Below are 14,674 nucleotides of genomic sequence, written 5' to 3' on the forward strand. Positions count from 1 at the left end.
TTGAATGTCCATAGAATTTTAATTTAACAGGACATTGCAGGAAGGCTAATGTGGATTTGTTTCGTTTCGTTTGGGCAAACAGACTTTCGTATTTACTTTAACTTTCGTGTGGTTGCGTGTTTGTTTGTTGAAATATATAACACATAAAATAAAAACTGTGGTCAAGTAGTGACTGATATATGTAATGATTCTCTATTAACGAAATCAATTGTATTTGATCATTCGACATGTTTAAAGTGCATATTGTATGATATGAGCGTGTTTAATGAGTTCCACATGTACGTCCAGTTTCATATCATATAGTGTTTTCTAAATTGTACGTAGACAAACATTTGAGATATTCTTCATTATACCTAATATCAAACTAATTGTTTCTTATTTTTTCATATGCTCTTGCAACTTTAAGAATTGTTGTTTCGTCGTACTTCTTTCCAATAATCATCATCCCAACAGGAAGCCCTTCGGAAAAACCAGCATTGATCGATAAAGCCGGGTGACCTGTTGCGTTAAATGGCGTATTATTTTTCATTGTACATGCCGCTTTGCTTCTTTTATCTGAAAAGATAAATCCAAATGACTTTTAATACAATTTCATTTAAAAATTTAAAATAGGTTTCCAGATATTTGAAGAGTGGTTTGATGAGAATGAAAAGATTGTGGTGTCGCATTTGCTTTTATAAATTGATTACAAACCGAAAAAGGACAAAAATACCTCCATTTTGTTGAAACAGTTTTGATTTAAACTGATGACATCATCTGCGTTAATTTTAATGTCATATATGTCCACGAAACGACAAACGCTATATGTGACGAAAAACCATGTTTACTAGTACATTGTCGAATTGTCCATTATGCCCCTTTTGGTGTTACTCCAATTTCCATAAGTTGTCATCCTTTGATTTTGATTCAAAATAACTGTGACACAATCATTTCATTACAGTCAACGAACCAACTCGTTATGGTGTCCGTAAAACTCTCACAGGGATTATTTCACTTTGAACCCTTGTTCCTGCATAGAAATTGAAAGTTCACATTTATGCAGCTGAAATTATCCCTTTTGTCGTTAAGATTTGTTCTAAACCGACCCTCATTTTTAAAATCTAGATATAAGTCAAGAAATGAAGCATTCTAAGCTGCTTAGCTGTATCTGATGTTACCTTTCCTATTGGATGGTAACCAAATTTTAATCTATTTAGTGGGAGAACATCGTTTATATAGCGGCTCGTGAAGTCAGAGGATACTGCTAGCTTCTTTTCATTCTTCCGGAGAAGCTCATGTATGAAGTCTTTCTCATATGAATAAATGGAAAAGTTATGGAAAGAGTTGTATTAAAGCACTTATACAATCATTTTCATGCTAATAAATTAATTTAAGAGTATCAATCAGGATTTCTCCCTAAAATTCAACTGTCCATCAAATCTTAGAAATATATAATTGCATATTAAACTCCTTGGAAAAAAAGGATATAAATTGTTTTGTATTCTGCGACTTCTCTAAAGCTTTCGACAAAGTTTGGTATAGGGGCCTTATATGTAAAATGAAAGCTTATGGTATTGGCGGAAACTTATTGAATTGGTTTCAAGATTATCAACATGACATAAAACAGAGAGTAGTATTGCATAACTCGTCTTCTTCCTTTTGTAATTTTTCAGCTGGTGTTCCCCAGGGATCAGTTCTTGGCCCCCTTCTCTTTGTCTTATATATTAATGATATTGCTGATAAGCTTATACTTCACTGTGTCGGCTATTTGCTGACGACACATCATTCAGTTATTTTGGTAACGATGGAGAACAGATTAAATCTGTTATCGATCGCTACTTGAAAGAGCTGGATGTTTGGTCTTCTAAATGGCTTATGTCATTTAACCCAGATAACACCGAAATTATGATTTTTTTCAAATATTGAGACACCAGAACTTAGCTTTTCCTTAAATGGTAAAAATATACCTTTAAGTACATCTCATAAGCACCTGGGAGTTAATTTCAGTAGTGACGCAAAATGGAACAATCATATAGAAAGCATAATTACAAGTGTAAAGAAACACTTAAATGTTTTACGTAAACTTAAATACCGATTATCTGGAAACAATTTAGAAAAACTATACTTAGTTTTTATTCGACCCATTTTTAAATATGCCACGGAAGTTTGGGATAATTGTGGAATAGGCTACTCACATAAATTAGAAAATTTGCATTTAGAGGCCGCAAGAATAGTAGCCGGTCTACCAATATTTACAAAAACTGAAACTTTATATTCTGTGGTTGGCTGGGAATCTCTTTTTTACAGAAGGAGGAGAAGATAATTACAGATATTTTATAACATGAACCAAAAACATGCACCAGAGTACCTATGTAATCTTGTACAACCAACTATCCGTTGCGGAATTGTCATGATATTATTGTTCTATTTTGTAGACTTTCCCTTACTACTGAAACGTTTATTCCCTCTACAATACGTGAATGGAATAAACTTGATCCAAAAATTCGCAGTGTCGACTCTATTTCTAAATTCAAGAAAGAATTTAAAAACGATAGTCTATTATATATAATTGAAACGTTTATTTGTACGGCCCACGGAAATTGAATATTATCTTAACGCAATTGCGATGTTCCGCTTCATTCTTAAACAATGACCTATTTAGAGCTAATATCATAAATGATCCTTCTTGTCATTGTGGGTCAGATATTGAGGATGTCCACCATTACTTCTACGTTTGTCCAAAATACACATCATGTAGAAAAACCTTATTCCATAATCTTTTTTATCTTTTTTTTTCAGTAGTCAGGGCCCAGTTTCACGAAGCTGTCTTAGGACTAAGACATGTCTTAGGATGGTCTTACGACATATCTTAGTCCTAAGTGGGTTTCACAAAGCGGTCCTAAATTAGGACATCTCTTAAAGTTGGTCATAAAGTTAGGACAACGCGAGAGGTGTCTTATGATGGTCTTAGGATAGTTATACGTTTATTTATATAAATTACACTCATTTTTTATATTAATTTTGAAAAAAAATATTTTATTATTATCTAATTATCTATTCTCCTGTTCCTGCTTAAAACATATATACATTGACGGATTATCAGGATTTGTCAACAATGAAAATTCGATGTATAGATATAAAAATTGCACGATTTTATCTCTTAACCTTTTATAATCAATAAAGTCGAAATTGAATTCAACTCACTTGTACCAAAACAATGTCATAATTTTATATTCTTTTTTCTTAATTTTGCATTGAAAATTTCATATTTATATTGATGTATTGTTTAAAGATAATTTATATATAAATTACTTTTATTTTTTTATATTTATTTTGCAAATTATGTCATTATATTAATCAATACGTTTAGAATAATTTATGGTAAGACATACTACATTTACATGATTTTTTTCCGTAGATCATATTTTTATTTGAAAATTTAAAGAACTTGCGACAGGTTTAGGATGTCTTAGCTAAGATGATCCTAAGACAGCTTCGAGACGAGGTCTGAGATATGTCCTAGGATAGTCATAAGAGGATCATAAGACATGTCCTAAGATATGTCTTATGACATGTCTTAGGATAGCTTCGTGAAACCGGCCCCAGGCTTTTACAATCCCTTTACATGACCACCTGACTATGGTGTTAAGGGGTTTGATATATACAACAAAAAAATGACTACATTTTTTTTCTTCTACTGTGAATATATATTATTTGAATAATAACATTATAATAAAAAGGGGAAAAGAAACACACACACATACACACACACACTCGCAATTGCATTAACAAAACATATATATCAACTTGTGTATTGCAAAGAAAAATGTTATCCTTGTAAAGATCTGCTCTTTATAAATTAAGTTTCTTTTTTTTTTTATTCCATAATCTTAACTGGCTATCCGAAAACTTTGTTTTAGATACAAAACTATTAATTTTCGGACAATTGGAACTTTCGAACGAACAAAATATTCAAATTTTCGAATATGTTCAAAATTTCATAATAAAGTCAAACAGATTTCTTATGCCTTGATAGAGCGGTATTGTTACTGGCACGGAATATCATCGTCATCATCAATACACACGTCATCATCACAGAATTATATGACTTTTCAAACTTTCTTTTTCTCTTTTTTAGTCTCTCTCCTCTTTTAACCTATGAAAGCTAGTATTATATTCCATAAACTGTTTGCTTTATATGCATGTCCATTATATTATACAATTATTGTAATTTTATATTGTATTATGGAGAAGACAAAAGTCGGCGGAAGATGTTTTTACATTTGTCTCAAAATCATCAAATCTCAATTTACAAATCCATAACGTTAATATGTTGCTGATCGTTTTTCTAGTATACGTTATGTGATATGGTTACTCGCGATGATTGTTTTTCCAGAATACGTTATGTGTACTAAATTGTTAAAACTTCTAAGTTATCGTTACGAACCTTTTAAGTCATTGTTTCCTGTTGGTAGAGCAGTTGGTTTAATAGGTACTGTTGGCATGATCAAAACATCGCATTCCTTCAATGCATCATCATAAGCTTTAGTTAAAACCTGTACAAGATTCATTGCCTTGGCGTAAAATTTATTCTGGTAATTTCTTTGGATATATTCCGCCATTACGCAACTTTTCTTAAGAGAGTGTGGCAAATCATAGGGGCGTGTGAACAAACCTCTAGCAAATGCCTCCTGCATAGAGGTGGGATAATGTCCTCTCCAGTTATATCCTGTACCTAAATTTAAGTAAACAATTCAAGAAATTATTAAAATTATTAAAATTAAGCAAATCACTATTTGTAATTTACATATTACGTTTTCATCAGGTATTTTTATTCTCAAATTTCATCAATGAAATACAGACCTATTTACCAACCATTGCAATGTCTAGAAATACTAAATGGGGATGTAGTTTACGTACTGGAAAAATGTAAATTTACGTTCAAAGTAAACCCTTTCTTTTAAGTGTAACTATTAAACCTTGTTACTTGCACATTTTGAGCAGACGACCATTTGATATTCCTGAAAAGGCGGCCAGGAGTTTTTTTTTTGCAAATTGACATTTCATTTTCATCTGTCATCATTTACCGCTGAAAAGATTTAATTATCTGTTTGTGCCCAAATCTCTCTTTCATGTTAATTTGCATTATATTCTTGTTCATCCTGTGTGTGCAGGAATTGTCAGTTCATACCGAACCATGATATTCGTTTTAAAAAATCCTGCTCCCTCAGAAAAATCAAATGGTCATGCTTTATCCAACGTGGTTTCAAAATGAAAGATGAGTATGTTCGGATAACATTAAATATAAATATTGAATTAGTTGCCGATGGATGCATTTTCTAAGATGCCAAAAATGTATATGTACAGTGTAAATTACGGAAGAAAAATAATTTCAAATATAACTTTTAAATTTCCGAAAACAAATTTGTTACTATTTTTTTTTATATGTTATTATTATTTAAAATATTCCACACAATTATATGTGTTGTAGTGTTGTGTCGTTGTTCTCGCTCTTATATTTAATGCGTTTCCCTCAGTTTTAGTTTGTTACCCCGATTTTGTTTTTTGTCCATGGATTTATGAGTTTGAACAGCGGTATACTACTATTGCCTTTATTTATCATTCTTTCTAGAAAAAGTTTTAAGTTCATACTTTTTCATTGGTTTTGAAATTGCCTCACTTTTCCAAATAATTCAAAATGTATTTGCCATAATAATCTCACATTTTTTAGAAATAATGTTATGCAAATAATTCTTTTAAGTGTTTATATAACGGATTTGGGTATGGATAACATGTGAGGATGGTTAAGGATTGGTGAGGACTGGTAAACATAAGAACAGAAACGACGATCACTTTACAGCCATTCCAATTAGCGAAAAGCTAATAAATAAAATCGTGTGTCATTTTATCCACAAACTTCCTATCTCATTCTGAATTCGGGAAGTCTGAAGAAAAAAGTAAAATCACAAAAATACTGAACTCTGAGGAAATTGAAAACGGAAAGTCCCTCAAATTGGCAAAATCAAAAGCTCAAACACATCAAACGAATGGATAACAACTGTCATATTCCTGACTTGGTACAGGCATTTTCTTATGTTGTGAAATATATTGAATTGACAAATATTGATTATTAATAATTATGTATGTGATGCATTGTTACGGTAGGGGGTCTTCAAAAGGAAAAAAATGGTAATACCAACATAAATTCATGTTGTTGATAGAAATTCATATTAACAAAACATGTTTATAATGGTTCCATTCTCAATTTTATTTATGTTATTATCACTTTGGATTAAAAAAATGACAATTCCAATCCATACCATTTCCTTTTATCATACAGTTGTATTGTCCTTGCAGTGCAATTGGGTGCCAGATCTTTATTCCTGTAATATAATATTATAACATAGAAAATATAACTATTGCAGTATTTTTCTGTATTCCACATGTAGCAAAATTGAAAATAAAAACAACATTTTAAAAAAGATAAGAAGCCATTGGACGTTGCAAACTAACCTTACGTCAGCAACAAATTCGTAAATTGAACAATTTTGTACGCAGCACAATAAGATTTTATAATGGACAATGAGCTGAAACATTTCTTATACTGGTTTCATTGACAATACTGTTTCATTTTAACCATACCATCATTATGAAGAGGTATACTGGTATCGTTAACTGTAGCGCCAGCTCCTCTCAATTTATTTGCAGCTCCCTTGACAATCTCAGCCACATCTGCTTCCATTGCCTGGAACTCAAACCCTTCTTTAACTAAACCAATCTTAAAGCCTTCTATACCAGCATCAATCTTTCGAAGAAAAAATAAACGAAAAAGGGTTTAACAATTGACGTTTTGTGCACAAAGGAAAAATACCAGTATGCAATAGTATTATTACATATACACATGTGTCAGGAATAATTTTTTTTAATATATATGATGTGTTGCTTATATTTAGACTTTTTGCCATTATTTTTTAAGTATGCTTATTGAACGCTTTTGTTAAGACACAAAAGTATCCCCACCCTCCCGCATAGAGTTTTTTTTAGGGGGGGACTCTGAATCTCTTTGCAGTTGTTCATAATTTTTAGAGTATGTAGATATTTTTGTCGTAAACATCTTGTGCATTTGAATATCCTTGGCGTTCAAATATTTTGGTGTGAGCGTCACAGATTGAGGCAATCCAGAAAAAGGATTTGAACGCATAAAACTTCATATTGCATTTTCAAATAACAGTTGTAGCAACGGAAGTGTTTTAGTGATTTAACTTCTGCATGATGTAGTTATGACGCTACTGTTCTTGAAACTCAAAATAAAGACATTCCTATCTTAAATATTTTAAGTAATGAAGACAAGGAAGCATCTTAAAAGTTTACCACATTTCACTATCTTGGACGTCTTTGTCAATGCCTTTACTATATAGGCTCGTAATGGTGATGTGTCCAAAATTTTAAAATTTATCAAAAAAGGTTTTGTTATGGAAGAATTTACCTACTGTGAAAACGGTCGTCTTTTGACTAATGATTTTTTTTTTTTTTTTTTTTTTTTTTTTTTTAGGAAAAAGGATTATTACGTTCAAGACTTACCAATTGTGAATACTGCGGTATCGTTATATTTAGAATTTGTCTGGGATCACGCCCTTCGTCATAGCCAGCGATTACCTACAATATATTCAACAGAATTAAAGTTTTAACAGTTTTGCCATTTGAAGACGGATATGTTTATGTGCAAAACGTAATGAATTCAATAGTGAATGTCCCTTGGGCATATCTCCTAAATGTACTTATGGTTTAAAATATTGGGGTAGTTTCAAAATTAAAAGGCTCATAATAAGCTGATAGGATTGTTTCATATTTTTCTTATTGGTGCCTTTTATAGCCGACTATACGGTATGGATCTTTTTCATTGTTGAAGGCCGTAATTTGAATTTTGGTGGATAGTTGCCTCATTGAAAATCATACTGCATCTCCTTATTCTTATATTCATTAACAACTTCTCCCAAACTTGCTACATCACTGCCTTCAAAGACTAGATATCGTGAAGGGTGTCACGTACAAAGCCAGACATATCAATCATTCCAGAGCTTCATGGGTGTCACTCCATGTTTGTTTTGGAGTCTAAATTACACACTTTTTATTTTAAGCACTGTGACCTGTTTACATGTACTCAAAATTTTGATAGTTCTAATCTAAAATTTGTATCTTTGTTATTGTCATTTCTCAGCTTTTGTTGTTTTGTTTTGTTTCTCTACAATATTGAGTATTGATTATAAAGAAGATGTAGTATGAGTGTCAATGAGACAACTCTATAGGTTCAGTTACAATCATAGGTCAAATACGGCCTTAAAATCGGAGCCTTTGCAAACACCAAATAGCAAGCTATATATAGGCCTCAAAATTACTAATGAAAAACAAGTCAATCAGGAAAATCAACGGTTTGGCCATTTTAAAACATTCGTAAAAGTAATTATATTGATCTGTTGGAATTAGATAAATTCATACCAATTGTGAATAAAAGTAGTCTAGATTTTGTGCTTATGGAAATATGTAAGTTTATAGAAAGCATTTTCTTTATTTAAAAGATAAATAAACACTGAAAAAAAATGTAAAATTACTTCGAGGAGAAGTGCGCATTCGGTGACTGTCCTGGCCATCGGTCCTACATGATCCAATGTCGATTCTAGTGATGCTATTCCTGTATAAGGTACCAAACCGAATGTAGGCTTTAATCCAACGGTCCCACAGCAACTCGAAGGAATACGTATAGACCCTCCTTGGTCACCTCCTATAGCTAAATCAATCTCCTTTCTTCCGAGCTAGAAATTAGTCAATTATTATGCAGAAATTAAAAAATACACGTTCGCTCTTTTACATGGACATGATTTTTTTTTTTTAATTATAAAGATTTTTTAATAGAGTAAATATCTCAAATAAAAGCAATAACTTATGTTTCATACCTGAAGCAAATAATTTTCGTCTGATAGTTGTTCATTATTGTTGTTTGGTAACTAATAGAATGACTTACAGGTTAATATCTGTTTAAAAAGCGATGTTTCTTTCGTTATTCAAAAAAATGCCAAAAAATAATCATTAAAAAATTAATCCAATACATTTGTTTGGAAGATGTAAATGGTATTATAAACTCACTAGAGCAGCACTTCCGGAACTGGATCCCCCGGCGGATAGCTTACTGTCGATTGGATTCTTTACAGGAACAGTAGATGCTGTACAGCTTAGTACACTGTAACACATATCTTCACAAACAGTCTTTCCAACAATATTTCCTCCTGGTTGATGATTAATTAAAAATTATTTTGAAAATGTATTTGTAATTACTTTTGTGACTTATGGATGACTTTTTAATTGCTGATCACACACCCGTTTTTTTATATAATTCTGGATAAAGTGGTATGATTGACATATTATTTTGATACAACCAAGATGGCGGACCATTTCAAAAGAGTAGTTTCAAGGATCCGGAGCATGATATGATCACAAATAGGTTAAATATCCGGCATATTTTTTTTTATCTTATCTATTTAAAGTTCAATGTGAATAAACAATACAAAAGTACGGAATTTCGAGGTTTTGAAAGTCCTTGTTATTTTCTAAGTTTCAAGGTTTTGCTCATTGTTGAAGGCAATACGACAATCCTTTTAATTGCTTACATCTACGTCACTTTGTTTGCTGAATATTTGTCTCGTCAGCAATCTTACCACATCTCCTTATGTTACATTTGCCAATGCTTGATTATTTTCTAAATAAACGATCTTAGTTTAGTTTAGCTCAGATTTCTTTTTCTTTCTGATATTGATACTGGGATATTAATGTATATATTTTTGAAATGCAAAATCGGTAATGACAAGGAAGTTCGAAAGAGTACCTTCATAGAGTATTCTGGTGATGATGGTTGCGTCAAACTCCGGTGTGTATCCCTCTAGTATTTTCGATCCATTCATCATTGGTACTCCAGCAACAGCTACATTGTCTTTGATGCCAATCGTCTTACCTGCCAGTTTACCTTTCGCTGCACCTTTGATGTCACATTTCCAATACCTGAAATTGAAAATATTTGTGCTTGTTGAATATGTCTTGTTGTTCAAAAAGAGGCAGATGATAAAGATGAAACATTCAAAACGTGAAACTTGAAAAAAAAAAACTTATTCCAACAAGGCAAACAAAAAGAAGCGTGAACACTACATACAAAACTTAATACTGAGCAGCACGAACATCGCCAAAATATCATGGGTGATCACAAGTGCTCTGGAAGGATAAGGAAATTCTGCTTCATACTCACCACCCGTCAAATTTGTTTATGTATATCATAAGTATATGTATATGTTTACTTTCAAAAATTCAATAAAAAAAGAACCAGGTGAGGATGCATTTGAAGTAAAATATGGTTCGTGCGTCCGAATACCCGGTATCTTTTTCGTATTTACCTTCACCAAATAAACTCTTAAACTGTGAAAGCTAAGAATATATAGACACCCGAAAACGTGGGGATTTTTATGATAAAAAGGAACCTAAAATGATAGTTAAATTTATCTAAATCCAAACTTACAGTACACTTACCAAGCATCGTCTTCGGAACTGTACCCAGGAGTTCTTGGGTATTTAACAGGAAGTTGTAGTACACTTACCAAGTATCGTCTTCGGATTTGTTCCTGGGAGTTCTCGGGTATTTAACAGGAAGTTGTAGTACACTTACCAAGCATCGTCTTCGGAACTGTACCCGGGAGTCCTCGGGTATTTGACAGAAAGTTGTAGTACACTTACCAAGCATCGTCTTCGGATTTGTTCCCGGGAGTTCTTGAGTATTTAACAGGAAGTTGTAGTACACTTACCAAGCATCGTCTTCGGATTTGTTCCCGGGAGTTCTTAAGTATTTAACAGGAAGTTGTAGTACACTTACCAGGCATCGTCTTCAGATCTGTACCCAGGAGTCCTCGGGTATTTGACAGAAAGTTGTGGTTAAGGAATCTCATTTAGTCTTTGCAAAGTACTTATAAGTCCTTGAAAATTGTCTACAATTATTGATACCATTTTTTTTTAACAAATTCTAATATAGTTAAAAAAATTGTTACATAAAATTCAATCCACGTGTTGATAGATTGGCCTACTCTTAACACGTAAGTATCTTTAACTAAAATGAGGGGTCCGTAGGTGATCCAGTGTCGTGTATTTTTTCACCCAACCATTTTAGGATTTTCTTGCATTTGCGGTATACATTTCTCGCATTCATTTTGATAATCCTACTCTCAAGGACATACCTGTCTAACAAATTATTAAGCTAGGTCCAATCTTGGGTGTGCATGAATATTTTGCTAACGGACATTAGGCTCAAAAAGCATTCAGGCAACAACTTTTCGTTTCGTTGTAACCCATTTAAACCACAACACCTTAACTTCTCGTTCTCTTGTGAGACTTTACAAACACGGCACATTAAATTTTCGTTCCTTTGCGACACATCCACAGCACCTTAAAATTTCATTCAGTTGTGACAGATCAGAACCACAACATATTAAATTTGTGTTCCGTTGTGACACATCATCAGAACCACAACAACTTAAATTTTCGTTCCGTTGTACCACATCAGAACCGTTCAATCGTTTCGTTGTAACCCATTTAAACCGCAACACCTTAACTTCTCGTTCTCTTGTGAGACTTTACAAACACGGCACATTAAATTTTCGTTCCTTTGCGACACATCCACAGCACCTTAACATTTCATTCCGTTGTGACAGATCAGAACTACAACATATTAAATTTGTGTTCCGTTGTGACACATCATCAGAACCACAACAACTTAAATTTCCGTTCCGTTGTACCACATCAGAACCGTAAAAAAATAAATGTGTGGTCCAGTGTGACATATTAGAACCGTAAATTGTCGTTCCGTTGCGAAAAATTAGAACCAACACATCTTTACCTTTTTGTAATGTTGGTTGTCATCATGCTTTAAATCTTGTTATGTTTTATGGTCCTCCTCTTTTGTCAATTTATCTTGTACCTCTTTATTTTTGTTAATATTTTTGTTAAAATCCTATAATGAAAGGAGGTACAAGTTGCAGCAATCCTTTTACCTTTTCTTTGGTTGTGAAATGCTAATTATTTCGCGTGCTTTATAATTAATTTATATTTCTGTTAAATTCGATTGACTCTCTAATAATCAGAACTTAGGCTGAAAACTCAAATACCATGCATTTCCTTGAGGTCTTCATCGGATAACTTTAATCTCAAATCAGCGTCTATTTGCTTTAATTCATCCAGATGGGGTTTTTGGCAAACAGGGCTTTTATATAAATCTACAAGTAAATAGTAAGTAATGTGTTATAGTCATGGAGACAACACTGACTCCTCTCATGCTATGTGCTATTATTATATATAGAACATTTATTTGTACATATATTTAATAACAATAATATTTCAGTACCTTTGAAGAATGCTCGTGGAAAATTTGTTGCATCCTAATTACAGTTTAACCATATGTAGATTTTTTTACAATACCAAAAATATATGTATTCTACACCGGGTTATACGAAAAAAGTTTTTTTCTTACACAAACGAGAACAGATTATCATTCAACATCAGCTACTTTCAGATCTAGATATGTTCACCCTTGCATTTTCGTTTGTCAAAAATTCACATTGAGAAAAACTTTATTTAACAATCTTAAATTTACTTCCGATACGTTTTTTCCACATGCAACTTTGTAATTTTTACTAAGTACCTATATAAATTAACCATTATGATAAATAGTATTATATTAAATTACCTTGTGTTCCTGATGCCATTGCTCTTTCGGACTATATCTTTGGAAATGCTTAGGTCTTTTCCTCCCTCACAGATATTATCTGAAATAGAACAACATTGGTAAGATTTGTGTCAGAGTCAGGGTATATCGGGTTTTTTTTTCTAACATGTGAGATTTTTAACTTTATGTTTTGTATCGGTTGATTTCCATGGTAACCAGTTTAACGAATATGACTTATAATATTTGGTTCTTTGAATGTTTTTCTTGATGTTTATATCTAAATGTAAATTGTGCGTGTTTGTTTATTTTTTTATAGAAGGCGAGAAAGTATTTCAAATTGCAGAAAAGATTAAACGTGACATAGACATTAAATGCAAATCAATCGAGATAAAGTAAACGAATTTATGAAAAAAAAAATAGTCGGTTTTTTTTTTTTTTTTTTTTTTTTTTGCCATTCATTTTTCAATCATGTTTATGTTCACCGAGACTTAAGGTTTTATTGAAAAAAAATCGTAGTTTTCGAAATGATGTACGATACTTAATATTAAGGAATACAAATTGATTTATGGAAAGAAAATGAGATGCTCTATGCTCTAATTACATTATATGAATTTAGCCAAGATTTTGGTGCTTACTTTTTGTTTATAGTTTTCGCATTTGTATTTACAATGTTGCTATTTTGCTGATTAATGATAGTACTTGAACACCGTATTAAAACCGTTTCCTTATTATATGTTATATAAAAGAAATCGTATAGCACTTGCACAAGTTTAATATACGAGTTGTCTATCTAATTCTTACAATTCACTGGCATGAATTTGTTATTACGCAATCGCAATGTAAAGATAATAAATTATTATTTTTCATTATGCCCTAACTCAGTTCTCTTTTAAAAAAAGGTTATATTTTAGAACAAACAGAGAATTTATATGACACAGGTCAAAGAAAATAAAAATGGTTAAGTTAATTTTAAGCTCAAACCACTTTACTGTAAACAGTTAAAAGTGTCCCTTGTTTAAATTGTTATTGCGAATATTGATCTTTAATGTAATAATGTGTATGCTATACCATATATGATTTTTTGGCTATAAAAGGGTGCCCGAATGATGTACCCAAACACCATTCCTGATACACTAAGCGTACATCTAACACATAGCATATAAACATATGCACTAACATTTTAGACAAAATATTGTTCAACTGTACAATTGACCATATTATATATATAGCTTACCTTAGTTTAATCTTCGACACAGTTACTATACTGCGCATGTGCTCCACTTATAGTTGTTTGTTTATTAAACTTTAAATGGAAATACATGTACACTCAAGTTTAAACATAATCAGGATATTTAAATGCTTGCGAAGACATAGTATAAATATATATGTTTGTGACAATAGACTTGATTATTTTTAATTACTATACTATATATAAAAATATTAATTTTCGCGAACCATTTAGGTCACGGAAATTCCAAAATATGGCATCAGTAAGGAGAGTTGTGCAAATAATGAGAATACACAGAACTCCCATCCAAATTATCTTTAGCCAAAAGTATTCATCATTTTCTATTTTATATGTACTAACAACATTCCATTTTTCTATAATTTCGATTGAAATATTCCAAAATCTGAGTTAAAATCGATCGAATGCCCCAAATAAACATTGTCTGATTGGTTGAAGTACTGTGGCGTCGATGATTGGCATAATAAGCCTCGATGTAAAGAATAAGCCTCGATGTAAAGCACACGCTTCACATGAATAAGGAGAGTTTTACAAATAATGTGAATACACAGATCCTCCATCGTATTTATATTTTGCTGGAAATGTTGCAGTTTTCATCATTTCTGTTTTGATTCTGCTCACAACATTCCATTTTTTCTATAATTCCGATTTAAATATGTGGAACCCGCAATAAAAATAGATGGCCTCAATGATCTAAT

At 32.0% G+C, this 14,674-nt stretch overlaps 1 protein-coding gene across 4 annotated transcripts; it reads right to left on the bottom strand.

The window, feature by feature from the left end:
• LOC139510115 (amidase-like) lies at positions 1–14,019 on the bottom strand. 4 transcript variants are annotated; one of them, XM_071296414.1, is made up of 12 exons: positions 13,965–14,019; positions 12,752–12,830; positions 12,174–12,281; positions 10,889–11,000; positions 9,857–10,029; positions 9,121–9,260; positions 8,589–8,789; positions 7,561–7,635; positions 6,622–6,784; positions 6,300–6,362; positions 4,427–4,714; positions 1–555 (listed from the first exon to the last, which is right to left on the bottom strand). In XM_071296414.1, exons 5-12 carry the CDS (start codon positions 9,933–9,935, stop codon positions 365–367), a joined length of 1,200 nt encoding a protein of 399 aa, XP_071152515.1. In that variant the 5' UTR covers positions 9,936–10,029; positions 10,889–11,000; positions 12,174–12,281; positions 12,752–12,830; positions 13,965–14,019; the 3' UTR covers positions 1–364. The 4 variants fall into 4 exon arrangements, with proteins under 4 accessions (XP_071152515.1, XP_071152517.1, XP_071152516.1 ...); XM_071296416.1 differs by lacking the exons at positions 10,889–11,000; positions 12,174–12,281; positions 12,752–12,830; positions 13,965–14,019 and adding an exon at positions 10,753–10,770; XM_071296415.1 differs by lacking the exons at positions 10,889–11,000; positions 12,174–12,281; positions 12,752–12,830; positions 13,965–14,019 and adding an exon at positions 10,685–10,763.
• Between the last annotated feature and the right edge of the window lie 655 nt (positions 14,020–14,674).

Source organism: Mytilus edulis, chromosome 2 (assembly GCF_963676685.1).
Source record: "Mytilus edulis chromosome 2, xbMytEdul2.2, whole genome shotgun sequence".
Classification (NCBI taxonomy): domain Eukaryota; kingdom Metazoa; phylum Mollusca; class Bivalvia; order Mytilida; family Mytilidae; genus Mytilus; species Mytilus edulis.